Source organism: Capra hircus, chromosome 17 (assembly GCF_001704415.2).
Source record: "Capra hircus breed San Clemente chromosome 17, ASM170441v1, whole genome shotgun sequence".
Lineage (NCBI taxonomy): Eukaryota > Metazoa > Chordata > Mammalia > Artiodactyla > Bovidae > Capra > Capra hircus.
In genome coordinates, this window is record NC_030824.1 from 5,908,516 (window position 1) to 5,926,331 (window position 17,816).

General features: G+C 55.4%; 1 protein-coding gene across 1 annotated transcript in view; it reads right to left on the bottom strand.

The window, feature by feature from the left end:
* KIAA1671 (KIAA1671 ortholog) overlaps nucleotides 1-16,013 on the bottom strand; it is a 133,376-nt gene extending 117,363 nt beyond the window's left edge. The window contains exons 1-4 of the mRNA XM_018061072.1: nucleotides 15,883-16,013; nucleotides 12,505-14,112; nucleotides 10,509-10,596; nucleotides 5,169-7,913 (exon numbers count right to left, since the gene is read on the bottom strand). Coding sequence (XP_017916561.1) covers nucleotides 5,169-7,913; nucleotides 10,509-10,596; nucleotides 12,505-14,057 — 4,386 coding nt within the window. The 5' untranslated portion in view covers nucleotides 14,058-14,112; nucleotides 15,883-16,013. The remainder of the gene's footprint in view (nucleotides 1-5,168; nucleotides 7,914-10,508; nucleotides 10,597-12,504; nucleotides 14,113-15,882) is intronic.

Below are 17,816 nucleotides of genomic sequence, written 5' to 3' on the forward strand. Positions count from 1 at the left end.
AGCAGAGACATTACTTTGCCGACTAAGGTCCATCTAGTCAAGGCTATGGTTTATCCTGTGGTCATGTATGGATGTGAGAGTTGGACTGTGAAGAAGGCTGAGTGCCGAAGAATTGATGCTTTTGAACTGTGGTGTTGGAGAAGACTCTTGAGAGTCCCTTGGACTGCAAGGAGATCCAACCAGTCCATTCTGAAGGAGATCAGCCCTGGGATTTCTTTGGAAGGAATGATGCTAAAGCTGAAGCTCCAGTACTTTGGCCACCTCATGTGAAGAGTTGACTCTTTGGAAAAGACTCTGATGCTGGGAGGGATTGAGGGCAGGAGGAGAAGGGGACGACAGAGGATGAGATGGCTGGATGGCATCACTGACTCCATGGACGTGAGTCTGAGTGAACTCTGGGAGATGGTGATGGACAGGGAGGCCTGGCGTGCTGCGATTCATGGGGTCGCAAAGAGTTGGACACGACTGAGTGACTGAACTGAACTGAACTGAACTGAAAGCAGCTACCTTGGAGAAGGAAATAGCAACCCACTCCCGTACTCTTGCCTGGAAAATCCCATGGACGGAGGAGCTTGGTAGGCTACAGTCCATGGGGCTACAAAGAGTCGGGCAGGACTGAGTGACTAAACTTTCACTTTCAAAGCTGCTACCCACCTTCCTTGGTGGCTCAATGGTTAAAAAAAAAAAAAAAAAAAAAAAAATCCACCTGCCAATGCAGGAGACCTGGGCTCAATCCTTGGGATGGGAAGATACTCAGGAGAAGGAAATGGCAACCCACTCCAGTATTCCTGCCTGGGAAACCCCATGGACAGAGGAGCCTGGCGGGCTACAGTCCACGGGGCTACAAAGAGTCGGACAGGGCTTAGCCACTAGACAACAATAACAGAGTTGGTACCATCGCCTCCAAAAGAGCTGCTAACCCTCCACGGCCACCACCCGGTACAAGCCCTGTCACCTGAGGCCCACGGCAGCCTCCTCACAGGCCTCCCTGCCTCCACCCTCACCCCGAGAGCAGTCGGGGGGCCTCTCTGAGACACAGCGCTCAGAACCCTCTGGTGGCTCCCCTGCGCTCTGGCCCCTCCCCGCCTCTCCAGCTCAGCTCTGGCCAGCACCCCCGGGGCCCACTGGGGTGCCCCCAGCGTCCACAGGACCACTCATCCCCACGCGGGGGTGTCTCCACTTGCCGCTTCCACTTCCTCGCTGCAGACCCTGGCCTGCCTGGGGCTCCGCCATCACTCCCACAGCATCTGTCGGGTCACTCCCTTAGAAGAAGGGGGTGCCGGGGAGGTTACTCTGTCTCCCCGGGACTTACCACTCTATGAGTGATCCCAACCCCTTGCTCGGCTTGCCCGTCAGGACGGGCGCTGTCCACTGGAAAGTTCTGTGACTGCGATGACGTTCTCCATCTGGGCTGCCCAGGGTGACGGCCGTTTCTCAGTGTGACTGAGAAACTGCATCTGGGTCTTAGTGTTAACTGACTTACGCTGAAAGAATCCCGCGCGGCTAGTGGCTGCCGACGGACGGCACAGGCTGAATCGGTGGACTGGGTCCTCCTGGCATCCCTGGGGCCCAGATACGACTGAGGCAACTCAGCACGCACGTACCTGAAACTATTCTTTCTTGAAACTAACATAAACCATCTGATGAAAGGAGATACTATAACTGGGCCTGGGACAAAGTTTTGATAAACGTTAAGTGAAAAAAAGAAAGAAAGAGGGATCGAGGGAAACAGAGGAATAGAAGAATCACCTTAATCGCAATCACACCCCATGGTGGGGGCCCACGAGCAGAACTGGCTGTCAATCAAGAAATCCTCATCCCAGGAAGCAAACATGTGCCTCAAGATGCTTGGTGGGGGCCTAGAACTCAAACCAACCCAGATGTACATCTGCAAGAGCCTTGATAAAAAAAGCTTGGGCTCAGTCACATAACAAACTGCTTTGCAGCCATTAAAAATAATCAGGTGGTGATGGACGCACTGTTTCTCACTGTTGAATTTTTAAAAGCACACTACCTGAGTATATATGAAAAAACACTAACTCAAAAAGATACCTGCACCCCAATATTTCTAGCAGCACCATTTATAGCTGCCAAGGTATGGAAGCAACCTAAGTGCCCATCAACAGATGGATGGGTAAAGACAACGTGGCACATATATGATGTCACTTATATGTGGAATCTAAGAAATACCACAAACTAGTGAATATAACCCCAAAGAGGGAAACTCACAGATGCAGAGAAAACTGGTGGCTGCCAGTGGGGTGGCGGGGGGGGCAGGCACCACGAGGGTAGGCGAAAGGGAGGCACAAGCTGTTGGGCACAGGACAGACTCAGCTGGGTATCGGACAACATGGGGGACACAGCCAATATTTTGTTATAACTGCAAGCCGACAGCAATCTTTAAAAAATTGTACAAAGCATTTAAAAGAAAATTTTTAATGCGCAGGGAAAGAACAAAGCACGTTGTGGGATTTTCTGTAGAATGCTGCCCTGTTTCCGTATGACAGGGTGCACTGACTGATCTGCGCTGGGACCAGGGTCCCTCAGCCTGGAAACTACGTCGTACACTCGGGGCGGCAGGATCTCTGAGCTGGGAGCCGTCCTGTGCATTGTAGGAGGTGGTGGAGCTTCCCTGGTATCTACCCACTGAGATGCCCGGAGCAAACTCCCCTCTGGTTGTGACAACGAAAAATGCCTGAAACTTTGCCAAACATGCCCTGCGAGCCAAGCTGTCCAAACGGCTGGGAACCACCAACAGGGCTGGAGGGGTGGGTCCCAGAGCACCAAACTCATTTGGGGGAGCTTTCCATCCCAAACCTTATGTTTCCATGACGTTTAAAATCTTGCCCAAGCATTCACTATCCTTGCAAAAAGAAAAATACAATTACAAAATCAATACATAATATTGATTTATAAGCCACTCTGGAGCGGCGGAAAGTCTCCGAGGAGATCAAGAACCCTAACTGTGTCTGCATCTGGGGGAGCGGGAAAGGAAAGGGGGTTCGAGGGGGACACGCTTTTACACACATTATACGCTGGTGTGCTTGTGTATGCTGTGGTGTCCGACTCTTTGCGAACCCAGGGGCTGTAGTCCGCCAGGCTCCTCTCTGCCCGTCTATGGAATTTCCCAGGCAAGAACACGGGAGTAGGTTGACATTTCCTCCTCCAAGGGCCCCCTGCATTGCAGGCGGATTCTCTACCACTGAGCCACCTGGGTTTGAATCTTCAACAGCCAACATTTTGCCCTTTGGTATTGCCCTTATTTATGTTTTAAATGTCAAGAACCCAAGATCCTCGGGCAAGAGAGAAGAGAAACGGGGAGCCACTCCAAGGCTTCCCAGTCCCCGTGGTGAGAAAACGGATCCCCTGACAACAAGCGCTCCTGGGGCCCCAGCACCCCGGGCGGGCGTCCAAGGCTGGGCTGGGGGCCCCTCCGCGAGGCCCCTGAGCCGAGGCTGGCACACGGATGAAGTGTCGCGTTTCCACGGCCTCTTCCCTTTTGCAGGCTCCCCCAACAGCCTGGAGGGGGGGGAGGTGAAACCCTCAGTGCATCTGCGGGGCCCATGGCCCGCCGGCCCAAGCTGGGTGCTTTATCTCCTCCCCACCTAGCTGTGGTGCCGCGAGAAAGGAGTCCCCGTTGACCCCTAACTCCAGAGGGGGAAACTGAGGCTGCGGGAGGCCAGCGCCTGCTCTGTACACAGCAGAGCCCGTAAGTGGCAGAGCAGAGATCCCCACACAAGCCCGGATGTGGTCCCTGGAAGAGGCGTGGGACCAAAGCCACTCCGAACCTCAGGTGAATTCTCCTATCACTTAATTTCCACAACCTCCCTCTTCTAGGTTGGAATGGGGGGGGTGACCTGGAGGGGCCCTATGTCAGTTTCCACACTGGCCGCAGAGCAGACTGTTTTTTTTCTCACCTTTGGACCTTTGCCCACACTGTGCTCCTACCAAGGATGCTCTCACCTCCCATGTCTGTCCGACCTCTGCACAGAGATCGAAAGCTTCCCGAGGGCAGACTCCATGCCTCAGATTTCTTCCTCACCTCCGTGACCCCAAGGGCTCAGGTATCAGGTCAGACCTGGCTGCAAACACCAGCTGTGCTGCTCTGGTGCTGTGTGACCTGGGATAAATTACTGAACCCCTCTGAGCCTGTGTTTGTTTTTCCTCTTCTGAACAAGATGATCGCACCTGCAGCAGATGCTATGGGCGCCCTGCCCGACACTTTGCCAGACAATCAAATACGTGCCAATGTCACGTGTGGATTTTCCTCTCCACCACTGGGCATGGCACCAGGAATCTGAATGTTAACAGCCCCAGAAGCAGCCTCAGGCGAGGACAGAGGGAAATGAAGAACCAAATGCCCCAGGTCCCCTGACCCCCAGACAGGATCGCTCAGAGGCGACCTGTGCGGTCCCCACAGGTCTCCAGCAAGAACGAGCCTCAGGTGCCCACAGCTTTATCACCTGCCTTCCCTTCCCTGCCTCACTTCTCGCCCCCCCGACCGTCCCCCGGCCCAGTTCCTCTGGGATCACCTCCTGAAACATCCCGCAGGCGGCTGCTTCTGGAGAAACCCAACCTACGACAATCCCTCTTCCGTGGATTGTCTCACGTAAGATCATTCACTCAACAACTCCGTGAATGATCACGAAACGTCAGGTGTGGTACTGGAGTCTGGGGATACCATGATGGACCTGGTGCAGCATACTGGAAAACAGCAGGCGCTCAATAAAGGATACCTAGTGTCATCATTCTAGGCCAGGGATTTCAAACTGATAAGCCCACGGGCTGTGCACAGAGCTGGCAGACAAGTTTTGTTTGAACAAAACAGCATTTCTTTTTTTTAATACGTTTTCCCCATTTCATGATGGGGGAGGAGACTACTGGCCAAAATGTGGATCTTTCAAATTCTCTTGGTAAATCAGATCTGCCATCTCAGGACCCCTCTCCCCGCTTGTTGAGAACCAGCTGGGACTGTGCAAAGTTTGCCCCCTTCAGAGACGGCTTGAGTGCTCCATTTGCCACAAGCCCTACCACTCCTTAGCGCCTCACGCCCCGCCTGACTCCACTCATCCCCAGGCCCACCAGGCCCACGCAGGTCCCGAGTTTGAGGCCTCTGGCCTGCATGTTTCACCCGCGTTTGAGAAAACTGCAATAGCCTTTGTACTCACCTTTTGACTGTCTCGATTCCCCGACTCCTGCCGACAGAGCCCCGCCTTGGTGTCTCTAGCCTCCGCACTCTCCCTGGGGAGACTGGGCCTTCCTTTGGGCTGCTCCTGCCTCCTCTCTCTGGCTTCCTGCATGATGGATAGGCCCTCTCGGATTTTGAGAGGCGGGCCTTTCTCCGAATAGGTCCTCTTGACATCCAGCGGTGACCTTCCCAAGTCGCGCAGGTGGTCAGCCCACGGGGCCACACCGCTCTCCTCGCCCCTCCCCTGGGGTTTCCTCGGGGTTCCTTTCCTCTGGTCGGCGGGGGACGACCTGGGCTGCATGCTAGCCCCGGCGCCTGGATCCGCCCAGGCAGTGGCGGGCTTTGACTCGGCCGGGGGATGCTGGCACTTCGCGCTGTGATGTTTACTAACAAAGGTCTTCTTCTCATCCTCAGGGATCCCCGGGCCTTTCTTCCGGGGGCCAGTGGCAGGACCCAAAGAGGCCCCTGGATTCTTTTCAGGAGGAGCCGAGTGGGGCGGGCCCCAGAGGGGAGAGCTGACCTTGTGCGTGGCTGCCCCCGGCGTCTCTGCCAGGTACTTGCTGGAGCCAGGAGTGGAACCAGGGTTGGTTTCGGCAAAACTGGCCTGTCTCTGGGGAGCCTCGGCTTCGGGGCGCTCCTTTAGGCTCCTCCGTCTCTGATCCGCCTCACCCTGCAGCCCAGGCCTCTCGGGGTCCAAGCCCCTGAGCTCTGCGGGCGGACCCGCCATCCACTCCTGAGCCTCCCGCGGGCTTCCGGCCGGCGGCCTCTGATACTCCGCCATCAGTGCATCGATATCGAGGACGCTGGACCTGTAGCCCGCCTTGGCTTTACCTGGGAACGTCTCACTGACCGCTTCCATCTTCCTTCGGACCAGGAGCTCGCTGGCTTTCGGGGGACTTCTGAAAGCCGGGGGTGTTTGGGGAGCGCCGCCAGGGGGCGTCTTGTTCCCGCTGTCCCTCCAGCCGTTCTGAAAACCACCGCCGCCTTCCGGGCCCCGACGGACCCACACGGCATCGGCGTCGGAGATCCTCTCACCCGGGGAACCCAGAATCCTGTCCCCGAGAGACGCCGGATGCTCTGTCGGCTTTGGAAAGCTTGCGTGCTCGCGTTCTCTGCCCGGGGCCCGGTTTCTACCGCTCACGGTCTCCAGCAGCTCTACACGGTTCAGAGAAACCGAGGTAGGGGTGTAAAAAAGAGGGGATAGGGGAGGGGCTGCTTTTCTAGAAGGTTCTGTCCAGTTTTCAGGCCCCGGCCTAACCACGCTCTTGGCTTTCTGAGTGTCAGGGATCTGATAGGTCACAGCAAAAAAAGTCGCCTTGGGTTCCACAGGCGACCCCTGCTTTGCTGCGGGAAGAACCCGGTCCAGTGACGTATCTGGGCTCCCCTGCCGGGTCCCCTCCCGACCCGGGAGTACCTGGGGCTTTCCTAAGGCACCCGGACCCGTGGGGCTCAGGTGGTCCGCCCTCGGCTCCGCCCTGGACGAATGCTCTGGGGGCAGAAAGCTGAACTCATCGAACTTCACGTCATGGGGCAGGGTCCGCCGCCTCCATCTGTCCAGCCTCTGGTCGCCAGGGCTCGCCCTCCGCCTCCTGGCTTCGGGCTCTTGGCTGCCAGCCATGGCCAGGGGCACCGTCTGCCCCGGCACGTCCGCCTGAGGCTGCACTCGAGAGTCATCGGCTTCATCCTTGGCCCTGGGAAGAGGCTCTGGGGGCGCCGCCCGGGGCAGAGCCCTCTCCCCTGGCTGGATTCCGGCCCCTTCGGTCCCCGGCTGCTGGGCCTCCAGGGTAGTCCTCGAGGAGGTGGCCTCGGGGCGAGGCTCTGAGGCTCTCCCTTCGCTGAGCCCCACGCCGGCTTTGTGCCAGCTCACGGCCACCCCGCCTGTCCATCTGGGTGACGGGCAGCTGCCTCCATGCGTGTCCTTAGGCTCTCGGTGGAACTCGGGCTTTGGCCCGCTGACGTCACGGGTCCCTCGGGCTTCCCAGATCAAACTGGCCCTTTGGACAGACCCCACCTGGCCCTCCGGCCTGCACTTGGGGTCGGCAGGAGTCAGGGCATGGGTGACCTCCTGGGACGGCGGGGGCCGAGAGCGGCCGCTGCGGAGCGTCAGGGCCTTCTCCTCGGGCGCCGTGGGGACGGCCTCGCTGTGCGCGCGCTCCCCGAAGGCGTGCACGACGTCGTACCTGGGCTCAACCCTCTCGGGCGCGGGGGCGCTCTCCAGGAGCTTGAGGAAGGGGTGATGGCTGCCCTTTTCGCCCCCAGGGTGCCTTCCCAGCAGGGAGGACGGGCGATGCTGTCTGGGCTCGCAGCTGGAGAAGGCGGTCCCTCCGCCTCGCTCCAGGTCAGGATCTTCCAGCCACTCTCGCTTCAGGGCTGTGGTTTGCGGGCAAGAGCTTCTGGGTCCAAGGAGCCCGGATTGGGGCTCCGAGATGTCGGCCAGGTCCCTGGGGGTGGCGGCCCAGGGACTGCGTCCCGAGGGGGCGGCCACGGTGTGCTTCTCCACATGATTCTCGAACACCGTGGCCCATACGGTCTGGAAGCTTCCCTCATCATCCGGGGTGCCTTCGGAAGGGCTCCGGGCCCCCACCGCGCTTTCACCCCGAGCGCCACCGGGGACGCGGTCAGAACTGTCTTTCCGCTCTGTCTGTCTGGGTTTCTCCCGGGGCGGACCAGACTTCCAGGGACTTCTTGTGACAGATGTTCCCTCCACACCATGCCTGTCCTTTGGCTGGGAAAACAACAAAAAAGAAACAATCTAATTTATTTAATTTTAAAGATTGAAAAAAAATTTTTTGATGTTTATTTGTAAAGGTTTGCTACAACATTATAACAAATTCAATAAAGTTTTTTTTTTTAATGTGGACCATTTTTTAAGTCTTTATTGTTACTTAAGTCTTTATTTGTTACTATGCTGCCTCTGTTTTATGGTTTAGGTTATTTGGAGTATGGGATCTTAGGCCCCCCAGCCAGGGATCAAACCAGCATCCCCTATACTGGAAGGTGAAGTCTTGCCTGTTGGACTGCCAGGAAAGTACCAAAACAATCCAATAAAGGTCAAAGGATTTGAAATGGAAAGGAAGAGGTGAGGTGACTGAAATGGCCGCTTTTAAAATCACAGCAGTGAGAAACCATCCAGTCTTACAGACTGAACACAGCCAGTGAGCAAAAACAGGCACTCTCGCCCCTGCTGGCGAGCGGACACATGGGCTCTTGAGCCATTCAGTGCGTCTGCTGTGACTTTAAGACACTCATTTCCTTTCATCTGGCCAGTTTCCTCCCAGAAGCCCTGCTTTGCCCATGTGCACAAGCCCACCTGAACAGCAAAGGTCATACAGAACTGTCAGTGAAACAGAAGAGCCTAGATGCCCATCTGAAGGGCTAAATAAATTTTGATATATGCAAACAGCTGACTACCACACAGGCACTTGGACCCACAGAGAGGGGGTGGTTCCCAATGTCCTAAGATCGAAGGACACTTAAAGCGCTGTTGTGTTGATGGAAGAAAAGCAGATGGAGGAACTATGATACCATTTAAAAAAACTGTAGGGGTGTGTGCATGTATATACATATATGCATGTAGATAAGCAGCGGAGAAGAGAGATCAATCAATCTGACCAAAAAGAAAAAAGAGCATTGGTTCCATTTATATAAAAATCTAGAAAATGCAAGTGAATCTGTAGTGACTGAAAGCAGATCGGTAGTTGCTTTGGGGGAAGAGGGGGTTCGGTGGGGGGAATTACAAAGAAGAAACTTGCAGGCGCTGGAAATGTCATCTGTCTTTATGGTTTGACAGATGTACACAGAATCAGAGTTCACCTGCTCTTACGCTTTAAATACGTCCAGTTCACTCTATGTCTGTTATACCTCAATAAAGCTGTTCAAGAAAAAACTGAGCTCAAAACAGGGCTCTGAAAAAAAAAAAAAAAAAAAAACAGGGCTCTGTGACAACCTAGAGGGGCAGGACGGGGAGGGAGGGAGGGTCAAGAGGGAGGGGACATGTGGATATACTTAAGGCTGATTCATACTGATGGATGGCAGAAACCAACACAACCTTGTAAAGCAATTATCCTCCAATTAAAATAAGTAAATAAATAAAAGAAAAACTCGAAATTTCAGAAAGCATCAATCACACATCCATGATACCCAGCAGTTATTTTATGAGCTTTTTTTTTTAAAAATTAAACAGACTAACCGAAAATACTTTCTAAGCGATTGCTGGTGATTTTTTTCTCCTTCTCCTAGCTGACAAATGAGGGGGTAAGGAAAGGAGCTGGGGGCATAACGGGGGGGAGTTGAGGGGGTTTCTATTGACGTTTCTGATTTTTATTTATTTATTTTTGGCTGTGCTGGGTCTTCATTGCTATGCAGGCTTTTCTCTAGTTTCGGCGAGCAGGGGCTGCTCTCTGTGGTGCACGGGCTTCTCACGGGGGTGGCTTCTCTTGTCTCGGAGGATGAGCTTTAGAGCACAGACTCAATACTCGCCGTGCATGGTCTTAGTTGCTCCAAGGCATGTCGGATTTCCCCGGATCACGGATCGAATCTGTGTCTCCTGCATTGGCAGGCAGATTCTTTACCACTGAGCCACCAGTGAAACCCTCTATTAGCATTTTAAAAATTTTCATTTGGCTGCACCAGGTCTTAGTTGCAGCATGTGGGATCTAGTTCCCTGACCAGGGATCAAACTTGGGCCCTCTGCATTGGAAGCTGGGAGTCTTAGCCACTGGACCACCAGGGAAGTCCCAACATTTCAAAATGTTCATTAATTTCTCAAAAAAGCAGACATTCTTACACAGGAAAAGCCATATCCTCCTCTTGTCTGCACAAACAAAAATTAATGCCTGACGATTATATTTGCAAACAGTATTCAACAGCAAGGAACAGCGAATCATGGGGCATTCCTCATGGCTCAGATGGTAAAGAACCTGCCTTCAATGCAGCACTCAAGTTCGATCCCTGGGTTAAGAAGATCCCCTGGAGAAGGAAATGGCAACCCACTCCAGTATTCTTGCCTGGAGAATCCCATGGGCAGAGAAACCTGGTGAGGCTGCAGTCCATGGGGTCACGAAGAGTTGGACACGACTGAGTGACTAACACACACACACACACACACACACACACACACACACACACACAGCAGAGTATCACAGTCTATCATACCAGAAGGGACTTTAAAAGTCCCAACGTGAAAGGAAAAAAAAAATGTCTTATAGTCCATGAGAGGTTTCTGAGTCTTCCCTGGATCTTCAAGATTGTAAAAGCCCTTTTTCCAGTAAGTATCACTACCCACTGGGGGAAAAAAAGGACGTGCCAAGCGGCTTCTTACCTTTTCTCTTGGTTCTCTGGGGAGCTCACCGCTCAGCTCCAAACACTTTTCATATCTGACGTCGTTGCTTGAAGCTGCACTAGAAAACCTGGCACAAGAGACCCAAGTTACGTGTGTGCGGCCAGAAGCTGGGACTCCCTCCAGCCCACACCCCGTAACTAGTTCAGGAACCCAAGGGTGAACGAGCACTGAGATCATCAGAGCAACCCTGCCCCATTTCCTCCAAGATGGGACGTGTCCTTTCCAGTCGCCAAACCTCTCGGGCCGGGAGGGAGAGAGCCTACCGTAAGCACAGCATCGCTGGGGCGGCGGCAGCCCCAGGCTCGGGGGAAGGGGCCCGGGTGTTCCTGCCAGCTCTCCTTCCTGCCTCCCCACTGAGGGAGCTTGGCTCAGGCTCGTGACCTCACCTGAGCCTCTGTCTCCTCATCTATGAAACGGGGATAATTAACGCCTCCCTATCGTCTTTTGTAGGTCAGATAAGAGGCTACCCAAGGCCCTAATAGCTACATGAGGGTGTAGAGAGAGGAGCGAAGATGCCCCAGGAGCGATAATTAATGGCTGCAACCCCACAACAGCCAGCAGCCCCACTGCAGACCGACCACAGGACTCGGGGGCAGTGGGCGGTCAGGGAATGCGTCGGGGAACAGGCTTGCCTCTGCCTCTCTGGGTGACCTTGGCCCAGTCTTGATCACTCTCTGGGCCTGTTTCCCAGCTGTAAAGGGGAAATGAGAGAAAGGGGAGTTGGAGCTAGACTTTTCCCCATCTCTGCCGAGTTCTCTGGAGCGGAGGCTAAAAGATTAGTTCAGGGTTGGGGGCCTGCAGAGAAGAGGGAGGTGAGACAAATCAAACATCTTGAACTTGACCCATGGGCAGCAGTCCAAGGGCTGGCTCTGGGGACGCATGAGGCTGTGCAGTTGTTTCTAAACCCAGAGCCTCGGTTTCCCTACCTGTCAGATGGGAATAACCTGAGGGACTGAGGGGTGGGGGACTCAGGGAGGGGAGGTGCATGAGGTCCTGACATGGGTGCCCCTTCCTCTGTTCCCTGGTTTTATTATTTGGCCACACCATGTAGCTTGCGTGATTTTAGCTCCCTGACTAGGGACTGAACCTGGCAAAAGCACTGAGTCCTAACCACTGAATGGCCAGGGAGCTCCCCTCTTTCTCTGTTTCCTGAATTCAGGGGTTCTCAAGCCTGGCTACACATGAAAATTACTTTGGAGATTTTGAAAAACCAAGATGAGAAGCCCTCCCCAGATCTGCTGAATCAGCGTCTCCAGGGGTGGGGGTCAGGCATCGATAATTTTTTTTTCCAGGTCATTCTAAATGCTGACAGCCAGTGGTCTCAGCTCTGGCCGAGCTGGTCGCCCTGGTTCCCAGGGCCAGGAGGGCAGTCTGCCCAGAGCTCCCGCTCCCAGGAAGCTCAACTGCTGACAAACTATGTCGGTGGCGTGCGTGCCATTAATGAGCTGGCGACACACCCCAGTGGCATCTCCCTATCTTAGCTGAAAAGCCACTTGCGGAAAAACAAAGGAGGAAGAGATGTCAGGGGCCAGGCCTTGCTTAGAAAATTATCATTAACCAACAGGATTCATCATATCATTTGAGACTATTAATAAATACAATGTGTCGAGGGCTCCCTTGGGCTGAGCGATCTCCAGTAGTATCTGAGTCTTGGCCTTAATCCTTTAATGCAGGCCTTACCATCATTTCCCTTTACGAGATGAAGAAACCGAGGCTCAAGGTGGGGAAAGCGACCCACTCAAGTCACTGGCCCTGCCGCTGGCATGCATAGTGAAGCAGTGCTCTCCTCCACACCTCAGCCTCCTGATCTGAGAAATGGGGGCTAACGCCACTTCCTCTCAGGGCTGGGGTACCAAAAGTGCCCAGAACAGAGCCTGGTGCCCTGCAGTCTCCTTCCACCTCATGGGGGGTGGTCTGTGGTGAGGGGCTGGGGCTCGTGGAGCCTGGAGGAAACCCGTGGGGTGTTCCCACTTACAGTTTGGTCAAGTCTGCTGACAGTGGCCGTGTCTGGACCGCCCTCCTCCTGAGCTCCGGCTTTGCTTCTGAGCTCTCAGTGGCCCAGCCTTTGATCCGCTCCTGGACGCTCACGCCCGCTTTCTCTGGCTCCAGCGGGACGGCTGGGGACTCGGGGGTGGCTGGTGGGGACTCAGACCCCGCTGCCAAGGCCGAGGCGCCCTCCTCCCCAAACAGGCCAATGCGATTCTTCATACCACCCCTGGGGGCCTGCTCTCCCCAGACCCGGGTCTCTCCCTCAGCCCCTCTGCTCCTGACCTCAGCCATGTCTTGGCCTTTTCCAGGCCTGGGCAGAGCGGACTGGGGTTCCTTGGCTGCTGTCTCTGGCTCCCCATCCAGCGTGGCTTTCTCCTCCCCGAGACCCTGGGCACCGATGAGGGTGACCCTGGCTGGGCCCCCCTCGGTTCTGAGGCTGCCCATCCCCCCCTGCTGGCACAGCAGCCTCTCCTTCCGTTCCTGGATCTTCTGGGCCACCTGCAGGAAATTGGAATCCGGGTCTTGTGGAGGTGCTTCTGCTTTGACCAGACACTCCCTGTCCACCCTGGGTTCTGGGTCTGGCCTCTCGGGTCCCCGCTGCTGGGCGGCAGGCCCTGCCGTGGCCTCCTCCGCCGCCTTCCTCGCCAAGGCCTCTCTGCTCTCGAACCGGGCCGTGAGGTCCACGGACAGAGGCCTGGGCCTCCTCACCCACGTCTTCTCGGGAGGGGTTGGGGGCAGCTTCCCTGCTCCGGCCACCCCGTCGGGGCCTGGCTTCGGAATCTGAATGGACTCGGTGAAGATGGCCGACACGGGCCTTCTCTTCGGGCGAGGCCTAGGTGGCTCCGGGGCGGTGCCTCCTGCATCCTCCACGCTGCTGGCCTTTGACAGAGGCTCCTTCAGGCCGGTCTCCTCTGGGGTGGCCACCGGCCTGGAGTCCTGAGGCAGGGAGGCTGGCCGCGGGAGGCTCCCCACGGGCTTTCGGGCTGGCGGGGCAGGCTTGGCGGCCACCTCAGGCCGGGGGGCGGAAGCAGGGCCCTGAGACACGCCTGCGTTGGCCTCGCGAGCCCCCTTCCCCAAAGCGGGGTTGGCTTTGGTGCTTTCGAAGAAGATCACGGGGTTTGGCGTGGGCCGCGGGAAGGCGGCCTTGGGGTACAGAGACGCGCTTCTCGGGTGGTCCCTGCTCCCCACCTCCTGCCCTGCCAGGCTGGGCATCTTCTCGTTCAGATGCCCTGAGGCCACGTCCTGGGAGGGCCCCCCGGCGGGAGATGGCCTGGCCGGGCTGGGCCACAAGGGTGTCACGTCCGCAGCGGCAGCCTTCTCCTTGGAGAAGGGTTTGGGGGCGAGTCTTGGCAGAGGAAGCAGGCGGACCGGGCTCCTGAGGGGGCTTTTTCCTTCCAAGAGCAGCGCCGAGGGGGGCCCGGGGGCATCGCCAGCTTGGCGGAAGTAGGTCCTCGTCAGGGCCTCCTCCTTGGAGAGCTCGCCTAGGCCCGGCACCCCCGTCAGGGAACTTATGGAGCCGACCTCCACCCGCGTTGCCATGGTTACGGTTGTGGATCCATGGGGAAGAAGCGCGTCAGAAACAGAGAGGCAACCACTAAAAAAAAATTTATAAAGTAAATTTAAGATTCAGTCAGTGTCTGGGTTGAAACAGAGAGATTTGAGGGCGAGATGGAGATGGATGAGGATCAAGAGACTGGAGCCCCAGGTCTGGACTAGAGCTCTCCACTGACCACCAGGCAAGCCTGGGCCAGTGGCTTCCACCCCTCAGCTCTGGGCAAGGGCAGCGGACTAAAAGTCCTAACTCTGAAGTTCGTTCCAGCTCAAAGGGTGCCCAAACGGTGCCAACGTTCACTTGGACTCTCCCAACTCGCTTGACCTCAAGGCCAGCTTTCAGGGTAACAAACGATGCTCTCGGCTGTACAGATATGGAAACCAGCGGAGAGAGTAACTGACCTGAAGTCACTCAGAGAACAAAAGAGGCAAAGTTGGGATTCGAACCTGGGTCTGACTCCAGACACACACCGCAGGCTCCCAGGGTAAGCCCTTGTGAGACTCCTGTCCCTGCCTCTGCAGTATTTTCCCATTTCAGAGCCTGCCTACATCAGGCTGATCCTCACGCTCTTCAGGACCAAGCACAGAGAGGGCAGGTGACCAGCGCCAGCTCACACAGACACCCAAAGCCGATGTTCCCAAGGTCACAGAGTTGGCAAGTGGCCTCAGAACTCCAGCTTCCCAGACCGTCCCTTGTCTCTCCCCTTCCCAGTCTTTCCAGAAGCCTTAAAAAAAAAAGAAAAAAGTCATCCTCATTTTCCACTCCACCTGCTGTCATCATTATTATTATTATTTTTGCCTTTGGGTTCTTTTCAGCTGAACACCTATTTTAAGGTGACTGCCTTCAGAGTCTCAGTAAGAAGAGTATCATCAGCTAAAGATGAGAGTTACCACAAGTCGGGCCTCAGGGAAGCCAAGGGCTCCCTCTGTCTCACGAATCACATCCTCCTCCCTACAACCCTACAAGACGGGCATGTGATCATCGGCCCCTGTTTTGCAACGGCTCAGGCACAAGCCCCTTGCTCCTCCAGCCATGAGCTCTGCTCTCTCAGGACAGGAGACCTCTCTCGTCCATCCTCCAACGACCCTGAGAGGCAGGGCTTGTCCTTATCTCCCTTTGTAAGGATGGGGCCCAGAGAGGTGGTCTGACTTGCCAACCATCAACACCGCTGAAACTAGATCTCAAGTCCTGGATCCGTTCAACTCTCTCCTTTTAACAGTAACGTCCTATTCCTTTCTGGTTGTAAAAAATCCCAGACGATTTGCTGTTCTTGATGCGTCCCCTACCCTAAAAACCCCACCTTCATGCCAGCGCTGTTTCCCTACAAAACTGCCCCCAGCCCGCCCCCTCGTCTAGATGGGCTAAAAGCAGAAGGTGTTTTAGCTCCACGCAAGCCTCCCGCTTCCCTTCTGGGGGCCCCACACTGCTGCCCCCGGCTCTGACTCACACAGCAGCCTGCAGGAAAGAAAGGCGGACAGATTTTTATCTTTTCTTTTCCCTACACGCTCTCGATGGTGCTAAACTGATTCCTTCTTCCCAATGCTGAGAACACCGTCTAGACGGGGTCAGAGGCAGAAGAGAGGGATGGAAACAGAAAACCAGAAAATCGAGAGAGACTTGGGGGGAATCCGTCGGCAGTGACCTGGGGTGGAGTGCCCAGGCATGCAGAGTCCTGCCCCAAACCGGGACTGCTCATCATTAGAGCCAGCTCCCGTGACCTCCGGGACACAGATGTGAGACACGGGACAAGAACAGGATATTCAGGGGACAGAGAGAAGATTCCCTGGCAGAACCCACAGGAGCCCCACTTACCCGAGCTGGAAGGTCCTGGCTGCAGACGTGTGACTGCCGGAGAAAGCGAGCAGTATCGTGTCTCATCGCGGATGAACGAGGCTGTCTGCACACCCCCCTGGCAGCAGCCGGCAAGGGGTGGGGTGGGGGGGGCGGGGGGCAACAGGGGTAGGCTGGTCCCAGCAGGCTGAGTTGCAGGCAGTTCTGGGGAGACACAGGGCGACAGGCTCAGTTCTGGGGTTCTGGCAAAAATATGGGCACAGACAGCGCGAAAGCTTTCGAGCTCCAATCGCATCCCGCTGGCATCTCTGCCAGCTTGTAAAACTCAACGCTCCTGTCAGCTTTTCAGTATTGTCGCCTTGTGGATACACGTGGGCATCAAGGGTGCGGAGTCCGCAGTCGGCGCTCAATAAAAACCGCCCCTGTTCCTCTGAAACGTGTTTTATTGAGCACCTACTGTGTGCAGAAGGATGAATAAGAAATATCTCCTTTGTTCAGGGAATTAAGAGTCTTATGTGAGAAACACACACACACAAGCAACTATGCTGGGCAATAAACATGGCTTATAAAGAGGGACATGGGGGGAGTGCTTCCCTGGTGATCCAGCGGTTAAGATCCTACGCTCCCAAAGAAGGGAACACAGGTTTGATCCCTGGACAGGGAACGAAGATCCCACATGCTGCAAGGTGTGGCCAAAAATAAATAAACCAAAAAATTAAAATAAGTAAAGGGGGCTTCTCAAGAGGCTCACCAGACAATGCAGGAGCTGCAAGATACATGGGATTGATCCCCGGATGGGGAAGATCCCCTGGAGGAGGAGATGGCAACCCAGTCCAGTATTCTTGCCTGGAGAATCCCAAGGACAGTGGAACCTGGCGGGCTATGGTCCATGGGGTCACAAAGAGTCAGATATGGCTGAGATATGGAGCGACTGAGCACGCAGGCAAATGAAGCGGGTCACGGGAGCACAGAAAAAGGAAGATTAACTGCCTACAGTCGGGAGTGCTGGTCCCAGGAGACTCCCCTGGCCTAGAGGAGGTAACTCACGAGCACTCGGGAGCTGGCCAGCTCGGGAGCCAGTGCCCCTTGTTGTTCTGCTCGGCAGCACTTCCAGGTCCTGCACATGCTGCGTCTGCTCTCTGAGACGCTCCTGTTGCTACACACAGAAACTGGCCCAGCCCTAAGGTCACAGTTCAGACAGTGCTGCCCGCCTCCAATCCAGTACTCTTACACGTCCAGAGGCCCACAGACACATGGCAGGACTCATAAATACACAGTTATATTTCGTAGTGCAGGATCCCTCGCTTCATATCAACAGAGGTCCCCAGAGAGCACCCCAGCAGCTAGCACAGTGGCCTGGCAGATAAGAGCACTGAACGCATCATTATTGAGTGAATAAATAAATGAAGAGCTAGCTTCCTGGCCCTACTGCCCAGGTGCTACTAAGATTCTGAGTAAGGGCAGGAGTCCTGAGTTTCATGACACGAAGCAGTCTAGGACATAAGTTCCTCTGGCAAGCTCTGGTGGGGCCGTGGGTCAAGTGCTACTGAGCGACAGAAGCAAAGAGCTGTGAAGAGCTCCGCCGGGCAGCCCAGCCAGCCGCCCCCACCGACAGGTCCAACTGCCGGGGACAGGCCGCCGTCAGATACCTGCTGTGATGGCACTAACCCCACACTGCCATACGCACTCATCTACCCGAAGGTGGGATGAACGGATGCTACTCCGTACGGCTTTTCCTGGGAAGGAGCACCGAGAGCATTGTTGCTGAAGCAGGGTCCATGGCTCACTAATGTCGCCTGCAACTTTGGGATCCCTGAACCCATTTCAGGGGCCAAATTGCAGGGGAGGAAACGGGAAAACAAGATAAAAGATTCTTGGTCCACTTCCTTCTTAACCAGAAGGGTGTCTCTGTTATCCGTAATTTCCTTTCTATCTTGGGCTCCCTCTCAAGCTTC